Below are 16,970 nucleotides of genomic sequence, written 5' to 3'. Positions count from 1 at the left end.
TGTGTCGGATTAGTTTGGTAGGGATACTATCTCGCTTTTGATGTGTATCTTTCTTCTGGATTTCATGTTGTTCTTATTTTTCCTATTTTTCTTATTATTTCTATGGTATTACTGATTTTGTCTCCTTTTGTCTTTTTGTCCTCTTGAGCGGAGGGTCTTTCGAAAACAGCCTCTCTACTCCTTCGGGGTAGGGCTAAGGTCTGCGTACACACTACCCTCCCCAGACCCCACTAGTGAAATTTCATTGGGTCATTGTTGTTGTTGTTAGTTTTCAAATATCTATTTGTTTATAGATTTTAATCATTTTTTGCATAATTTTGAAAACACAAATCCCAAAATTAGTTCTAGAGTAGTTTTTGAAGTTTTTTACTCACAAACTTCAAATTATTTTCAAGTAAAATGCATGTCCAAAAACAATTTCAACTTTCAAAAACTATTTTCAACTAAGCCTGTTTAACGGGCCGGGTTGACCGTTTCCGGCCCGGACCGGTAGTTAGGGGGTCGGGTGGGCTGGATTAGGGGGGTTGGTCCGTTTAAAGAAATCTGGTTAACCGGACCGGTCAAACCCGGTCAACAAAAAATATTGTTGAATCAGTTAAGCGGACCGGTTCAACGGCTATAAATCTGAATTTTTTTTTACCGTTGGCAACGGCCAGCTTCAATTTGGTCGTTGCCCAACGGGTGGATTGCAAAAATTGCCCTTTTTGGGCAATTTATTTTTAAAAATAACACTTTTAGTAATTACTAATTTAGCCCTTTGAAAAACTATAAATACACCTCCTCCCCCCCCCCCCCCCCTCCTTTATTTCTTCACTCATCTCTCATTTCTCAAACTCGTATTCTCAATTATCATTCTCTCATTCTTCACCTAAAGTGCAATCAACTATTTGGCTCTCATTTTTTTGGAATTTAATTTATCGTATTATTTATTATTTGAAGTTTGAACAATTGAACTTCAAACTTTGAACAATCGACGTTTCTTCGTAGTAACATTGGAGTTGCAAAATCATCAGGTGTTCAATTTATAGCCGAATTCGATGCACTCCCTCCAACTCTTTCTCTTATTTACTATTTTATTTGCATATTTAATTTTTTCTAATCGTTAAATTTTCACAATATGTTTAATGCTGCAAAAAGAATTTGTAATAAGGTTGCTAATCAGGGTAATCGGGGAAATAGAAAAAGAGGTACTACTTTAACATCTGGTAGTAATTTAAATGACTCTACACATGTTTCTGAAACATTACCTGATAATAATATAGATTATGAATAATTACAGAAAGATTTCGGTATAGAAGATAATGAATTAGAAATTGAAGATGAGACACCACTTACACCTAGTAGTGTTGGAGTTGGTAGCAGGTGTGGTGCTAGTAGTAGACAACCTGTGGCCCCGACTACTTACCAGAGAAAAAGAAGTAAGGTTTGAAAATTTTTTGACGAAATAGAGAATAGTGATAGAGTTAGATGCAGACTTTGTAAAGATGATTTTAAACATAAGACTGGAGGGCAATTAGGGAGGACTGGGACACTTAGTAGACATATGAGAATTGAGCATCCTATAGAATGGGGCTCTGAATTAGATGAAAATCAAGGAACTTTAAACCCTAGTACTGGAGGACTTATGAAATATGATAAAATGAAGGATCGTGAGGAGTTAGCAAAAATGATTGCTTTTGGGTTGTCTACCTTTTTTTTTTGCTTCTTCATCATATCTTATTATGTATATTCAAAGGATTTATAGTCTTTTATTTAAAGGTGTCCCTAGAAATACTTGTAGATCAAATATCTTTAGACTTCATGGACAATATTAAACATACATTTGTTATTTGTTTGACCACCTTCCTTGTAGAGTTTCTCTAACTTCTGATATTGGCCATGCTGTTAATGGAAATGATTATTTGACAATTACATGTCATTGGATAGATGATAATTATTGTATGCAAAAACGCATTATCGCTTTTAAATATGATGAAGATCAGAGTCATACTTCTATGTTTATAAGTACTACTATTTGCGAAGTTGTTGAATTTTGTAATCTTAAGAAAAAAGTATAGTGTATGTCTTTTGATAATGCTTCTGACAATAATACCGCAATTTCAATATTAAGACTGCATTTGCAACCACCACTTGACGAAATTTTTCATGTTAGGTATGCATGTCATGTTTATAATTTAATTGTTAAAAGTGGCCTTGATTTATTTTCAACTGAGATTACTCATGTTAGAAGAGCAGCTGGTGTTATTCAAGGAAATAATAGACAATCTAGAATTAGGGAATTTAAGAATAAGTGTACCGAGCATAACCTTAACCCCAGATTCATGCCAGACGAAATTATTACTAGATGGAATTATACATACTTATTTTTAAAATGTTGCTACAAATATAGAATGCCAATAACTGAATTTGCTAATGCGCATTGTACGGATCCAAACCGTATGTTAAGAACTACTACTTGGGAGGCCATTAATGATGTTGTTAAATTTTTGCATAAATCTTATACAGCTACTGTTGAGTTTTCTGGAGCATATTACCCTACTGTTACTATGGCTTTAATACATATAGCTGAAATTTTTTTTCTACTCACTCAATTGAAGAAGAAAGAAAAATATAAGGATGTTGTTGAAAAAATACAAGCAAAATTCAAAAAAAAATTCTTTCCAATTCCTCCAATTTACTTAATTGGTGTTGTTTTAAATCCTTCTATTAAGATATCTGACTGTCACCAATTAATCAATGTTTTATATACTTATATGGAGATTGGACCAACTGAAACCCCAGATATATGTTGTTTTATGAACAAGCTAAATGATTATTTACAACAATTATATAATTATTATGCAAATATAGTTGATGATGCTTCTCTTAATGTAGGCAATGTTAATCCCACTATGCATTGTACCACTTCTACTACTATGGATGATGATGAAAGCCTTGATGGTTTTAATATTTGGTCTATATTTTCTACCACTCAAACCAGTAGCAGGAATATTGATGAACTTCAATTATACTTGCGAAAGCAAAAAGAGCCTCGCACAAAGGAATTTTTACCGTTGGGATGGTGGCATGAGAATGAAAAGCAATTTCCTGTTCTTTCTGTTATGGCTCGGGACGTGCTGAATGTGCTAATTTCAACTGTTGCATCAAAGAGTGCATTTAGTCGAGCAAGACAACAACTTGGAGACACCCGTCACTCATTCGGAAGCAATGGTTTGGAAGTTTTAGTACGTTTCAGATATTGGATTAGATCGGAACGAAGAAATCAGGGATGTGAAGATGTTGATAAACCAGAAGGCGAGGAACTTGGAGATATATTAAAATATGGTAACCCATATGAATTTGACATTCCAGAAGATGGTCAAGAAGTTTATATTGATTATGAAGAACTTACTAAGGCAATACAAAACCTTTGAATTTACTCTTTTTTCGTTAATTTACCTGTTGTTAAATGTAAACTTCAATTTATAAGTTTGAAAATAAAAAAAAGCACTTGCAAATTATAAGTGCAATTTTTTTTCCATCTTCATTGTATTCTATTATCTTAAATTCTTAATGAAATATTCAAAATTCCAAATATAAAGATTTTAAAGCCTTTGCATCCTTTTATTCAAACACTCTTTTTATAAGATTATTTTTTTGTTTTATATTTTTACTTTGTATTAATATAAATTACGATAGTTATACAAAATACAAAAAAAAAACATATCACTAACCCGGTCTGGCCCGGCCCCTTGGACCCGTAACCCTTCCGGTTCATTTTTAACCCGGATGGACCCGGACCCGTTAAGCCCGATTTGAAAAAATCGATAACCGACCGGTCACCTTTTTTCTCAACCCGGCCCGGCCCAGCACACCCGTTAAACTGGGGAAGTGCACGGTTGGCCACTAATAACACATGTATTTACTTTTAAGACACCGTTTAAAATGTCTTTAGTCTTTAGCCACTGCTTTAATAAACTTTAACTGTCCGGACGAAAATACCCTTCTGCTCATGTCCTTAACTTCAGGAATTCAGGACTACATGTCCTTAACTTTTGAACTTGGAACTCTAAGTTCAGGACTTCAGGACTACATGTCCTTAACTTTTAAACCTGTAACTCTAAGTTCAGGACTTCAGGACTACATGTCCTTAACTTTTAAACTTGGAAATAAGTTCAGGACTTCAAGGCTACATGTCCTTAACTTTTGAACTTGGAACTCAAACTTCAAGACCAAGCGTCCTTAACTTTTGAACTTGTAACTGTAAGTTAAGGACTGTTTGTCCTTAACTTTTGAACGTATAACTGTAAGTTAAGGACTGTCTGTCCTTAACTTTTGAACCTTGAAAATCAAAGTTAAGGACATATTGTCCTTAACTTATGAACTTGTAACTGTAAGTTAAGGACTGCTTGTCCTTAACTTTTGAACTTGTAACTATAAGTTAAAGACTGCATGTCCTTAACTTTAGAACTTGTAACTGTAAGTTAAAGACTGCCTGTCCTTAACTTTTGAACTTGTGTCCTTAACTATTGAACTTAACTTTAGGACTTCAGGACTACATTTCCTTAACTTTTGAACTTGAAACTCTAAGTTCAGGATCATGTCCTTAACTTTTGAATTTAACTTTAGGACTTCAGGACTACATGTCCTTAACACAATTATCAAAATTCAATTCCATAAAATGGTAAAGGGTCCCATCAACTAAATGGAAACAGTATAGTCAAAATCACGACATATAACAGATAATAACTATCAGATTAATTAAAACCCAAAGCCTAAAAGACAACAAGAACCTAACCAACCAAAAGAAAAAGAAAAAGAAATAAAGTTGGAGAAGTGGTCTGCAACGAGGAAGTGGTTTGCCTTTGGGTTTAGGAAGTGGGATGAAGTTGGGGAAAAATTTACTGCATGGGGAAGAGAAGTAATGAGTTTGGAAAATTTTGATCAGGAGAAAGGGTTTTGAAATTTTGATAGAGGGTTTGGGATGGAAAAGAGATAGAAGAAAGGGTAACTTCGTCTTTTCATATTAATTTTAATAGAGTAGTGGCTATTTTTGCTCAGCATTAAAAATGCTGGATAAAAAGTAAATACCACTTTAAAAAGTGGCACCCCACGCCATTTCTACCCGTTAAACACCTATATTTTCAACCATCTTCATTAGATTTGGAGACAAACATCAACATTTATTGGACTAAAACTAAAGCAAGAAGCTATTAATAAGTGGTTAAAATTCACACTTATCACATGACATACCCCTCAACAATAGTTGTGGTGAGTAAACAAATCTGACCCGATGTAGAATGCACATTCTCATTAAGCCTATAAGTGGCCTCCAAATCAACTCCGATCATCCACGAATAGGTAAATACCTTCCAAAAGTCCACAGTAACCTGACCATAACACAAATAATCAGCATCAAACTCTTAGCATATCTTTACCGGTACTACCAAGGAATAATCTACCTCTAAGAACCCTCCTAGTCTTCAAATCCCTATAATACAGGAATCTCCATGTCCGATCCCAACTCCACCATTCAAATGACCGACACATCCCTCGTACATAATCATCTCACGAAAAATACTTCCATAATTCTTTCATGCCACATAGCAGGATCTAATATCAGTAGGTGATCAACCAGGTAATTACAATAAGACGAGTCAAGCATCCGCAAGTCAAAATACAGTGCTCCTTCTGAAATGCGTACCCTTCTCTGGTGATACCAGATAGTGCTAGCATTCCTTCTAAATATCTGAAACCGTCAATGCTATCTAGAATTCATGACCTTCCATTTGAATCTGAACCGCAACCTTGTACATGCAAACCTCGATCTCACACGCCGCACGACATCTATCATGCCATCATATGAAAAAACAAACACCCTATTATCAATCTCTAAATCACAAGTAGGATAGACACCCCATCAACCAGGAACCTTCCACTTGGCCCCATCTAGGAGAAATTCACAACACGCAACAAACTCCCCATGTCTGTAGAAAACATTCGTCCCAAGCCATGGTTGAAATCATCGAAAACTCGTCGAATCCCACTAGTACATCGAAAACTCGTCGAATCCCACTAGTGCATAACTAAGCCATCAAGGTGTTTAGTTAATTTAGACATTCGTTTTCTTTAGCCATACTGCTTAGGAAAAGATCGGTTATTCAATAACCGGGTTCATTAATTTGCAAATTATATTATGAAAACTTAATATGGCACTATATATTTTGCGAGGTTATAAAATGTCAATTATGTAATGGCATATTATCTTACCTCATAGATAATTGGTTCTGGTGTCGCATATTGATCTATGCCATAGGTCTTGCTAATTTTATTGAGTCATCCACGATTTCAACGACTTAAAAAATAAATAAATTAGATAAACCGACCAAACAAGAAATCCGATTTTGTTTCTTTTTAACTAGGATCAATTAGAAAAAAAGAAAAAAAATACTTCCCCTGCAAAGCTTGTATACAAGATCCCCGTATTAAACAACCAGCAAGTGCTAAAAATATGAACATTCTCAAGTGTACAAAAACTTCTAATGCTACACCTATTAATTACCTTAAATGATTGAGAGTGGAGTTCTTTACAGTCTTGTTGTACATTCAACTCTTCACTGAACTTCAATGCCAATGGTCTAAGTAAACCATAGCTACAGCCAGCTCGAATATGCCATTTAAAGTGGCCTCTGTGCCATTGCTAACGTTGAAGCTCCACGATCGAACTCTCATGCAAAAAGTAGTGAAATATTCCAACCTAACATTCTATGTTGTTTAATGTTCATGAATAACTGCATCAGGAAGTGATGGAGACGAGCCAGCGCTGACTTTGCTGGGCACTGGTGTATTTAATCTTGAATGGCGTTTTGTGGGGACAATCACGCTATCAGTCTCCAGTTTGTTCATGAAGTCCTCATCTTCGTCCTCATCGTCACCTTTGAAAACAGGATGCACATAAGCATTTTGAAGGTAGCCTTTCAGATTAAAGTTCGGTTCTCTTGCTTGTTCCAAAGTATCTCTCATCCTCGCTTCCTGAAATCGAGAAGAAGAAAACATTACTCATATAGAAAAAGAAGCCTTTGAGTTGAACTGATCTCATAATTTCAACATGAGTTCATTGTTTTATGCACTGACGGCATCACAAAGGTAATTACAAGTAAATCTCTATGCTAAGCATTAATTGATAACCTGGTAAAAATATAAACTATCCTAACTATCGGGTAGTGTTAAAAATCTTTGTAATGACAGTGTATAAGTTAAATCCTCTCAAAATAATTTGAATAGAACCTCTGTTTAGTGACATCTAGCAGAAGCATTCCACGTTGATGCAGTTCATAAAGGAAACTGAAGACAACCTATAAGCACATGGAGCTCAAGCTCTGTATACTTTGCTAATATCTCTAAAGGCTTCTAGTGGCACAGAAATTGTAACATTCAACCTTAACCTTTTTGAAGAAAACAAAATGGAATGCCGCCGCCAGTGTTATTAAAAAAAAGAGCGAATACTATTATAACAGTGGAAACTCTTATTTGCAAGCTGTGCTTCTACACACCTGTATAGGATATTTGGTGAAAGCTGGCTCATAACGTCCTTTGCAGAATAAGTGAAATGAGATGGTCAGTACTGGAAGGGCAATCAGGAAAGGGGCCGACTGAGCAGCATGTTTTGTACTTAGCAAGCCCAGTAGAGATAATTGAGAGAAGCACAGAGCAAAAATTATACGTCCATGAACATCTGGCCAGAATGCTGCTGCACTTTCATACTCCTGATTATATACATTTATAATCTGCAAAATCTCAGAAAAAGAATCCATCAGGAAAAGCAAATTGGAACATGCAAATGTAGCTAATCATAAAAGTTGGTGAGATCTCTAGATAGTAGCATATGCAAGACTGAACAAATTTTACTAGGAGATGTGGGATTGGTCATGGAAAAGTTTCTCAAGCATCAGCAAACTCATCTATAATCCAACATATTCTCGTCTTCATGAAAAACAATGATCATTTATAGAAATTAAGTACACAAACATACCATAGACTTTCTGTGGTAGACTTGTTAATTATATATTTAGCCTAAGATCACAAGATTCAAAAGTCTTCCTTACTTTCTAGAACTCCGCGCCCAGTCAAAATAAGACACATAAAATGGAACGGTGGGAGTACTTATTATGAGTAGACTCTCATGTCTCTCATGTGCACATGAAGTTCTTGCAATGTCAGTAAGTTTGTAACACTTGAAACCCATATGATGTAAAAGCACCATAAAGTCCAACAACTAAACGATAAACAAAAAAGAAAGAGAAAAGACAAACCTGATGACGATATACTACATATGCCAGGCCAAAGAAGACCAAAATGAAGGGAAGCAGAAATGGTGTGACCACAGCATAGACAAGCCCCAACAAGAAATATAATTGTATCTGCGGCTCTCCTGTGTTGAAACCAACACTTCCAGGATCCATTGCCTCTTCTCTATCTTTTTCTGTTTTTACCAAGAAAAAGTTCTTCAAGTGGTAAAATATAAGTGGCTTCAGCCTTAGGATCTCTCCAGCAATACCAGCCCAACCATCAACCATTATGTAGGTTATGAAGAAAGATGCTTTCATAGGGACTGCGACACCAATTGTTTTAGGAATTCTGCAGTAAATAAAGGGAATTTTATGGCATTATGCTCTTAGGTGGGATATGGACGATCAAAGAATTGCCAAACAATGGAAAGCTTGTAATATCACGTAATAGGACAACACTCGGCAATACGAATGTGCACATAAAGAACCAGTTATATATTGGCTGGAATCAATAGGACAATCATTGACAATTTGACATAAAGATGTATTTCCTTGTATTCATAAGACATTATTAAACATGCTACATGTAATCTCTTGAAGCTATAGGACAACTTAAGGATCCTCTCAAGTGCGAAGAAAACCTTCTCGGAACTGAATACTGTATTCAACACTCATACTGAATTCCAGGTATCATACTTTTAGAGCTTTAAATTAACTGGATTTCAGGCATGACATGCTGAACAGGAACGATCTTCTGAATTAGGGTGGGTTCTAGGACAGTAAAAGAGCATAAGTACATGATGGCATGCATGGTCTATAGGAGCATTTTCACAAATAGGATGAAGCCACTTATTACGAGGAAGCCTAGCCTACAGGAATTGTTTCCTTCTCTTTTTCTTCTAATAGGTCATATTAATTGTAGCTGATTCCCTATGCTATAAACAACAGGGCTTACGTTTGTGCACTCTAATTTGATTCATCAGAGTGGACATTCTGGAAAGCTAACATTTGACCTAGGAGATTGACATGTTTAGGATCAATAAGAGAATGACTGTGCTACGTAGTTTCTCTTTAGTTATAGACATCTCTCAGGATAGGTGAAAACAAAGTGTCAGTGGCATCAGGCTTAACTCCTATGTATGTCCAAAGATGTTGCTTTACAATTCTGAAACTGATTAGAGCAGGCATGAAAGCATACGTGGACATCGTTCTACCTGCATCAGCGAGAACAATGCCCACGTAGAGAAATACTCTAACTGCATTTCCAAAATTTCCCCGTTGATTCACAAGTTGAAGAAATCAAGACTGATAAGCAAATCTAGTAACATATTTCTGCAGAAACAACGTACTGGTTTGCTGACTGATTGAGAAAGGAATTTAGTTGTTCGAATGCAGCTCCTGCAATTATGTTCCCGAGGAACACATTCACAATAGTGAAGATGTAGTATTTAGATGCAGACTTCCTCTCTAGAGCTGATATGCTTAGCCAGCCCTCAAATTTGGACATAATCATCAATATAGTCGGCAGAAATATGAGGAAGATCTTCAAAGCAATCCCAGGTAGAAATCCTTGGATGAATGACTTGATGAAAGGTCTGCATGATAGATCAGCGGAATTATTAGCATAAAAGAGCTGAATTCACTATGCACATACTCACAGTTGTCCTAGCTTCAATGTCAAACAAGTTCCAGTAAGTACTCATAAATACGAAACTACTAGATTTCTTTTTCGAAATTGTTTTGTCACTAATAGATTTAAAATAGACGAACATAGGTATCATAGGACCATCAAGGATCATGAGTACAGAAAATATTAAAAATGAGAGACGGTGCTGACTTCAGAACAAGTATATAATGTGGTACTCACACGTCAATGATAACTTTTAGGAATGGTGCTTTCTTCCTAATCCCCTCAATGCTGGCAAGGGTTTGGACAAATGCAATTGGGATCATGAAGAAGAATGTCAGAAAAAAGAAGACAACAGCAATTATGAGCCTCCTAATTGTCAAAGAAACATAGGGAATCGCCAGGTTGTTCCAAAATACATCACGTGGCTCTGGAGCCCATTCTGTTAACCACATGGTTGGATTTCTGGATTGCTGTGTTTGTGCACAAACAGCGGCACCCCACCGCGTTTTGAAGGAGACAAATGCCGCAGGCATGATAGATTTTGGGTCCTTTCTCACCCTTTGTCTCTCTTCAGCTATCTACAAGTAAAGTCAGACCCAAGGCATTAGTAAAATTCGAGTTGATTTAAAGCCAGCAGCATTAACCAAAAACAGAGAAAATGAACGAGAGGCAAAAAGACAAGAAAAAGAGAATAAGCCTCATTCTGAATGCAGCAAGGTCTGGTAAATGGTTGATGAAAAGGAAAGTTACGTCCAATAGGAGATTTTTTCTAGTAAATAGGGGGAAAAGATCTAGTGGACATTCTTCCTATTATAAAGAAAGAGATATAACCTATCAGTGTTCGGTAGTGCTGAAAGTAATTCATTCCTTATTATCCATGACACTCTACCTCCTCTGATCCAAGAAGGATAATGAGATCAAACATGCCTATTACAAAGCTTTTCACAACTTATTGAAGTGGTATTTACCTCTTCTGACAATCTTTCAATTTCAGCAGTCTGATGGTCAATTGCATCTACTTTTTCTCCAAAGCAGCCAAGGAAACCAGTCTGCAAATATGAAGGGAAAAAAAAGCATTGAAAAACCTTACCCCTTTAAAGGTAGACAAAACCTTGTCAAAAAGGTACTAACTGAGCCTGACAGAATAATTTATGATATCGGAAGTTAGAAATAACAATCTGTAGGATTTGGGACTCGCACAACTACACATTCATACCTTCATCATAGGCCGTTTTGACTGATCTCTAGAGTACTTAAGCTGGTAATAGTCGAGCCAATTTTGCTTACTCTTCTTCTCCTTCACCAGTTTTGCTAGTTTATTGGCATCATAAACACCCTATAGTAGAATCCAACAATGTTAATAACATGAATTAGTGTATCAACATAAAAAATAGAGCATAGGTTAAAAAATTGCATATGCCATATAGTAATAGAATATCTTAATTCATCCTAATTGAAATATCAAACATGCCAGTGACTTCATATAGGGCGGGGATACTAAACTTTAAGAACATCCTATCAACACAAAATGAAGCATATAATTGTTCTACAAGGGAGAATAAAGGTCTGCTAACAGCCTTGAAAAGAAGCACTAGGATGAGAAGGGTAATTAAGTAGAAAATTTTGTTCGTTGAATTTTCAATTATTACTAAAACAGATCATAGTTTTTACGATGACTGACAACTTTCAGAAGGTTTCAAACATAGATATCCTCACTGGATGATTCAACCTTCTATTTCCCGCCTTTAAAAATTATATTCAGATCTTTGCCTTCTACCATGTTATTTTGTCGCATCACAACTTATTAAGAAACTCTGTTTTTAGGTCCTAATGCCTCTGGTTGTCATAAATGGCACACAAAGCATTAAAAAAAAATTCAATAGTACTCATAGCACAACCTCTTCCAGTGCAGAACTAGTTGTCCTTAATTCATTCCCTTCCTACGGCAGTAAAAACTTCCACGTGCTTAGCCATTAAAACGTGTTAAAGATATAGTTAACTAAATAAAAGTGTGCCCATTCTAATAGCTTAGACTTTTAGATTTCTTGGTCACATATTTCAAAAAGGAGTATATTTATTTTCCAATAACCGAAAATCCCCGAGTATCCCCGAGGGCCAGTGGCGCATGGTTCGAAACTCGGAGGCTCGCCCCTTTGTCCTTCTCCACTTAAATAACATGCTTTTGTTTGTGGCAGGGTTTGAACCCATGACGGGCGCCTAACTCACACATCACCCCTTCGCTATTACCACTAGCCCAAAGCCCTAGGGCTCCAACAAGGAGCATATGTTCAACATTGGAAAATATATCACTTTTCTCAAATGTTTAACACCTAAACAGCATCAGACACTTGTCGTTTTTATCAGTAAAACAGAATGATATACTTGTATTCCAGTAAGTTCAAACCTGATGCATGAGATAATGATCTTGATGGTTAACCAGGAAAAAGTGCTCCACACATTCACTAACTGATTCATCGGCATCAGGCGGAACATTCCTAACAAGGACCTGTTGCAATCAAATTTTAGTGCAAGAAGTAATGTGGATAAAAGCTGCAGTCACATTGTTCAAGATAGTAGGCACAAAAAATCTAGATGGCACTAGGAAATGAGGTCTCTAATCATTGTAGGTACACTGCTCTATTTTTTTTATTTTTTTTTTTTTTGGAGAATCCAGATACTAGCAGATATGTTCCTCAAGAAAGTTCTCAGAAGGACCTGTGTCAATATCTAAGAATGCTTCTATGATTAACGATCTCCAGAAAAGAGAAAACGATTACACAAGTAAAATCCGTGCAAATACACTTTTTGTACATCTAATGTAAAACTTTAATTGAAAAACCCATGCAAATACACTTACTCTATACTCCCTTCTAACAAATTACCCAGACGCCATCAACTCTCTTAATAACTCTCTTAATAACGAATTAAATAAGATATGAACAAAAATGCACCACAAAGCCACAGAGTTAACACCATCTAGGGGGGAGATAGAAATAGTGAGATCCTCTGCTATTGAGCTGCATTTCTACTGCTTAATCAAATACATAAAGGAGTATTGTTATGAATATCATTGTAGAAAATGCACCAACATGTTTCGCTTCACTTTATAATTCAAAGAGGTAAAAAGTAAATTTTTGTCTTCTGTAAACTGCTTTCAGAAAGCTCAAAAGATCTTCGTCCACACATTAGCTAAATCAAACAAACCAGCTTGTGCATATCACAAATCAAGCAAAGGATGAAGATCATAATTATAATAAACAAAATAGATTAAACTACAGAAACTTTGATTACTCTCTTAAGTTAGAACACTTAAGAAGAGGTACCATGCCAGCCTCAATCTCTATATATGAACTTTCAAAAACATTATGCATTTGTAGAGTGTTTATGCTTCAATGATTAAATACTCTTTCTAGAGAGAAAATTTGTCAACGCTGTAAGAGTGTAAGATGTTCAATTTCTAAAGTAAGGCGACACACCGTATATTGATCAGGGCGACGTTTTTCAGAGGCGACAAACTGCAACCTCATGGCTGCAACTTTTGCATACTCCGTTTGTAAGACATAGCAGGTCCAGAATGTGAAGGCATAGGCCATAACAATATGAGTCCAAAACCTGCAAGAGTCCAGGTCAAGACAAATTATACGATGGTTTTAACGCAACCCAAAATGTATTGCCATTTACTGGCAGATGATTTCACTTGAATGGACTTTTAAGCTAGTATGTAAAATGGATAACACACTTCAAAGCTTTAAATATGGACCGCGAACCCACACATGACTGATTCTCAAAACATGTCCACGGCATTCTTGTTCGCAAGTTGCTTGGTGGTCTCGCCAGAAATAAAAACCACTTGAAGCATCAATTGCAGACTTTTAATTTATAGCCCAAGAAGAAATCTAAACGTGATGCAAAAAAAAAAAAAGGCAGGCTACAAATAGCATCATGCTAGCTTAACTAGGAGAATGATTATAAGAAGCTGGCTGACCAGGGAAAAAGGACTTTGACTAATTGAAGGGAAAAATAAGAAACAAAACATGTCATGCCAAAAGCAAATGTATAGTAATACTACGATGACAGAAGAAATCCTGAACACGCTCTTTCACCAGTCTATAATCTTTAGTATAGGTAGCTGAATAAGGTAAATATAGAGACGGATATAGAAGTATTCAAGTGAAATTATAAGTTGGGCGCTTAAAACATCGGCAGAGGAAGACGCTGTCATGCTGTAATAAACAGTAAAACATTGGCAGAAGACCCACTTAGGTATACAGTAAAAACTATACAGAGCATCATACCAGAAGTTAAGCTATAGTAACATTAGGATAACAACTTGAGATGAGCAACACATCAAAGTCTTCAAATGCTCGAAACTACTCCTCTAACTTCTAACTTAAAGTCATCAAAATAGCTTAGTAAAACATTTAAGATAAAATAATTAATAAATAAGTAAGAAAGAGGAAGACATCTAAAAGTTTTCAAGTCTTACGAGTTAAGACCTACATCCGAAGAAGACCTAAATATCGATAAAACAATTTCGTAATGGCAAATCCACTGCATCAAAATTTTCAAACGCTTTGAAAGATAAATCTCCAAACCTGAGTGATCCAAGTGGAATGTTTGAAATAGAAAGCTTATCAATGTCACTGTAAGTAAAGTTGGACTTTGCCAGAGTGTTATTTGTCCAATTTACAGGTACCAGGATAGCCCATGCAAGCAATGTTATAGGAACAAAGATTTTCAGCCTGCAGAAATCAAGAAGCAGTGAACATCATAGACCGTCCAGCTTCTCACAGTAGACCAAAACCAGCAAAGGCAATACACTTTAGTAGGAAAACAGTGGAGCTTGAAAGTATACAGCATTGAAATTGCTATTAGGCTGATTCTTTTTCCTGTTTCTGTCGTCAACCTCGCTTGGGATTGAGGCATATTTGACTGTAAGGATCCTCCTCATCCTTTCTTTTAAAGAGATGAAAAGATATTACTTTAAGAAAGTGACTCACCTATTTATCTTGATTGACAGCGTGGTTATTAAGCAATGGCACAGATATGATAACGCAAGACAAATTGCTTTATGACTCCAAAAAGTGATATCAATAATTAGAAAGACATACCCTAGCAAGTATATCCGCAAATAAACAGCAGAGTCCAACCCCGCATGGTCAATAAGCTCAGGTTCAGGCATTTTTAGTGCATCTGGTATCCAGTTCAGGAACCTTATATACGCCCTCCAATCAACATTAACAAATTTGGTGACAAATGCCCCAGAGTGGGTTGGGCTGTGCCTTAATCCCTTAAGATACCATTTGGGGAAATAAACTCTGTCATTGAATGGTTGGAGCCGCAGAATTGCAAATGCCACAAGAAAAATCAATGCAGATATAATATTTATTGCTGCTGAAAGGCCTATATCTTGAAGCGTCGCCATCTAGTATCTGTAAACAGACGAAGGTCATGTTAATCTACAAGGAAAACATACACTTCCAGGTCTTCCATCAGCTTCCTGCCCTCCCACAGGAAATTAAGACCCACGAGAAAGAACAATCAGAATAAATCTAAATCCGCTGCAAGTTTTAACATCTCAAAAACAGGGACCTCTCACTATGAAACACAATTACAGAAGGTTCTGCTTGTCTGCACCAAACAAATTTATACTAGTATCGACATGTACGAACAAAGATAAATACTTCTATTCCACCTTTTTTACATGAACGTTTTCAACAATATTCAGATGCTGTGTACCAATTCACTGCTTTAGAGGAAGTTTTAGTTGGATTTCTTTAACTTCAAAATTACCAGTATGCTCAAGAAAATATACCATATAATTGATAAGAGAACTAAGGGAAACTACAACTGATCATCCTTATCTCTTTAACTTTGAGAATCTGAAGGGAAAAAAAGATCTTTTTAACAGTCAGAATTCACATAAGATCAACACAATTCAGAGTTTGAGAAAGACATGAAATCTTATACACATTCAGAAAACTACTTACTTCTCAACTGGAATTAAGCAAAAGTAAAACCCCACATGATGAATACTTCATGAAACAAAAAGACAAAAAAAAAAAAAAAAATACAAAGTTTCTTCCTGATATCATCAATAGTTAATAAAACCCCATTCTCTAATGAAATAAAAGCACTTTAAATTCATCAAAAATAACCTTTCTTATGCACATATTATGTTAATAAGAACCCATTCATAAAAGCACTTTAAATTCATAAAAGCTAACCCTTTCATGAACATAAGCCCCCTAAAAGCAATTTGTCTCTGAAATAAAAATATTTGATAAAACACTTAAATTCATGAAAGCCAAAAAAAGATCATACTCTCTGAGTTGTAACAGTTGCTGATCTGAGAGAGTAAGAATTACTTCAGAGCTCCATCAAAGCCAAAAGAAATGGCCTTTTTCACTTTCTTTCTCCTACTTTAACTAAATTCCAAGCCAAATAATTCTCAAAATAAAACTAAAACCCACCAAGCCACAATTATCTAATGCAGCTTTTCTCGCACTATTTTTGATAATATGAAAATTTATACACTCTAGAGAAAATATATTGTGATATAGATATTTTCTTGCACTGTTCTGGATAATATGTAAGGAACTTTTTACACTATGATTTGGAAAAATATGGAAGGAAAATTGAAGCTTTATTTGCCCAGAAAATGCAAGTACTGTGTTGGGATTAGAATAGAAGATGAAAGCAAATGTATTTTACAACACAGTGACACTTTTGAAGGGGCGTGATGTTAACGTTTTTTTCTGTGGAAAGCAAATCGATCTTCTATTATTGTCTGGAGTAAATAAAATAAATATTTAATACTGGAATAAATTTTTTATTTATTGAGTTGTGAAATTAAGAGTTTTCTTACTTTAGGTGTCGGCAAACGACCACGTGGGTATAACGGCTACTTCTTTGCCCGGACCCCGTTATATCTTATATTAAGTTGAGCCCCTAATGTTTTGAAAACTACATAGAAAAGACTTATTTCTCAGCCGATGATCAGTACTCGTTTTGGAAATAAATTCGTGCAAGAAAATCTTACTACAACGGAAAAATGCTCCGTGCCGGTGACT

At 35.8% G+C, this 16,970-nt stretch overlaps 1 protein-coding gene across 1 annotated transcript; it reads right to left on the bottom strand.

Annotated features, from left to right (window-relative positions):
- LOC109205102 (calcium permeable stress-gated cation channel 1-like) lies at positions 6,368–16,678 on the bottom strand. Its single transcript, XM_019367776.1, has 12 exons — positions 16,222–16,678; positions 15,009–15,329; positions 14,493–14,639; positions 13,374–13,509; positions 12,302–12,403; positions 11,114–11,233; positions 10,866–10,946; positions 10,135–10,475; positions 9,617–9,862; positions 8,292–8,616; positions 7,533–7,766; positions 6,368–7,011 (listed from the first exon to the last, which is right to left on the bottom strand). Exons 2-12 carry the CDS (start codon positions 15,320–15,322, stop codon positions 6,754–6,756), a joined length of 2,304 nt encoding a protein of 767 aa, XP_019223321.1. The 5' UTR covers positions 15,323–15,329; positions 16,222–16,678; the 3' UTR covers positions 6,368–6,753.

This window comes from Nicotiana attenuata, chromosome 2, assembly GCF_001879085.1.
Source record: "Nicotiana attenuata strain UT chromosome 2, NIATTr2, whole genome shotgun sequence".
NCBI lineage: Eukaryota > Viridiplantae > Streptophyta > Magnoliopsida > Solanales > Solanaceae > Nicotiana > Nicotiana attenuata.
This window is presented reverse-complemented; position numbering and strand designations above follow the sequence as displayed.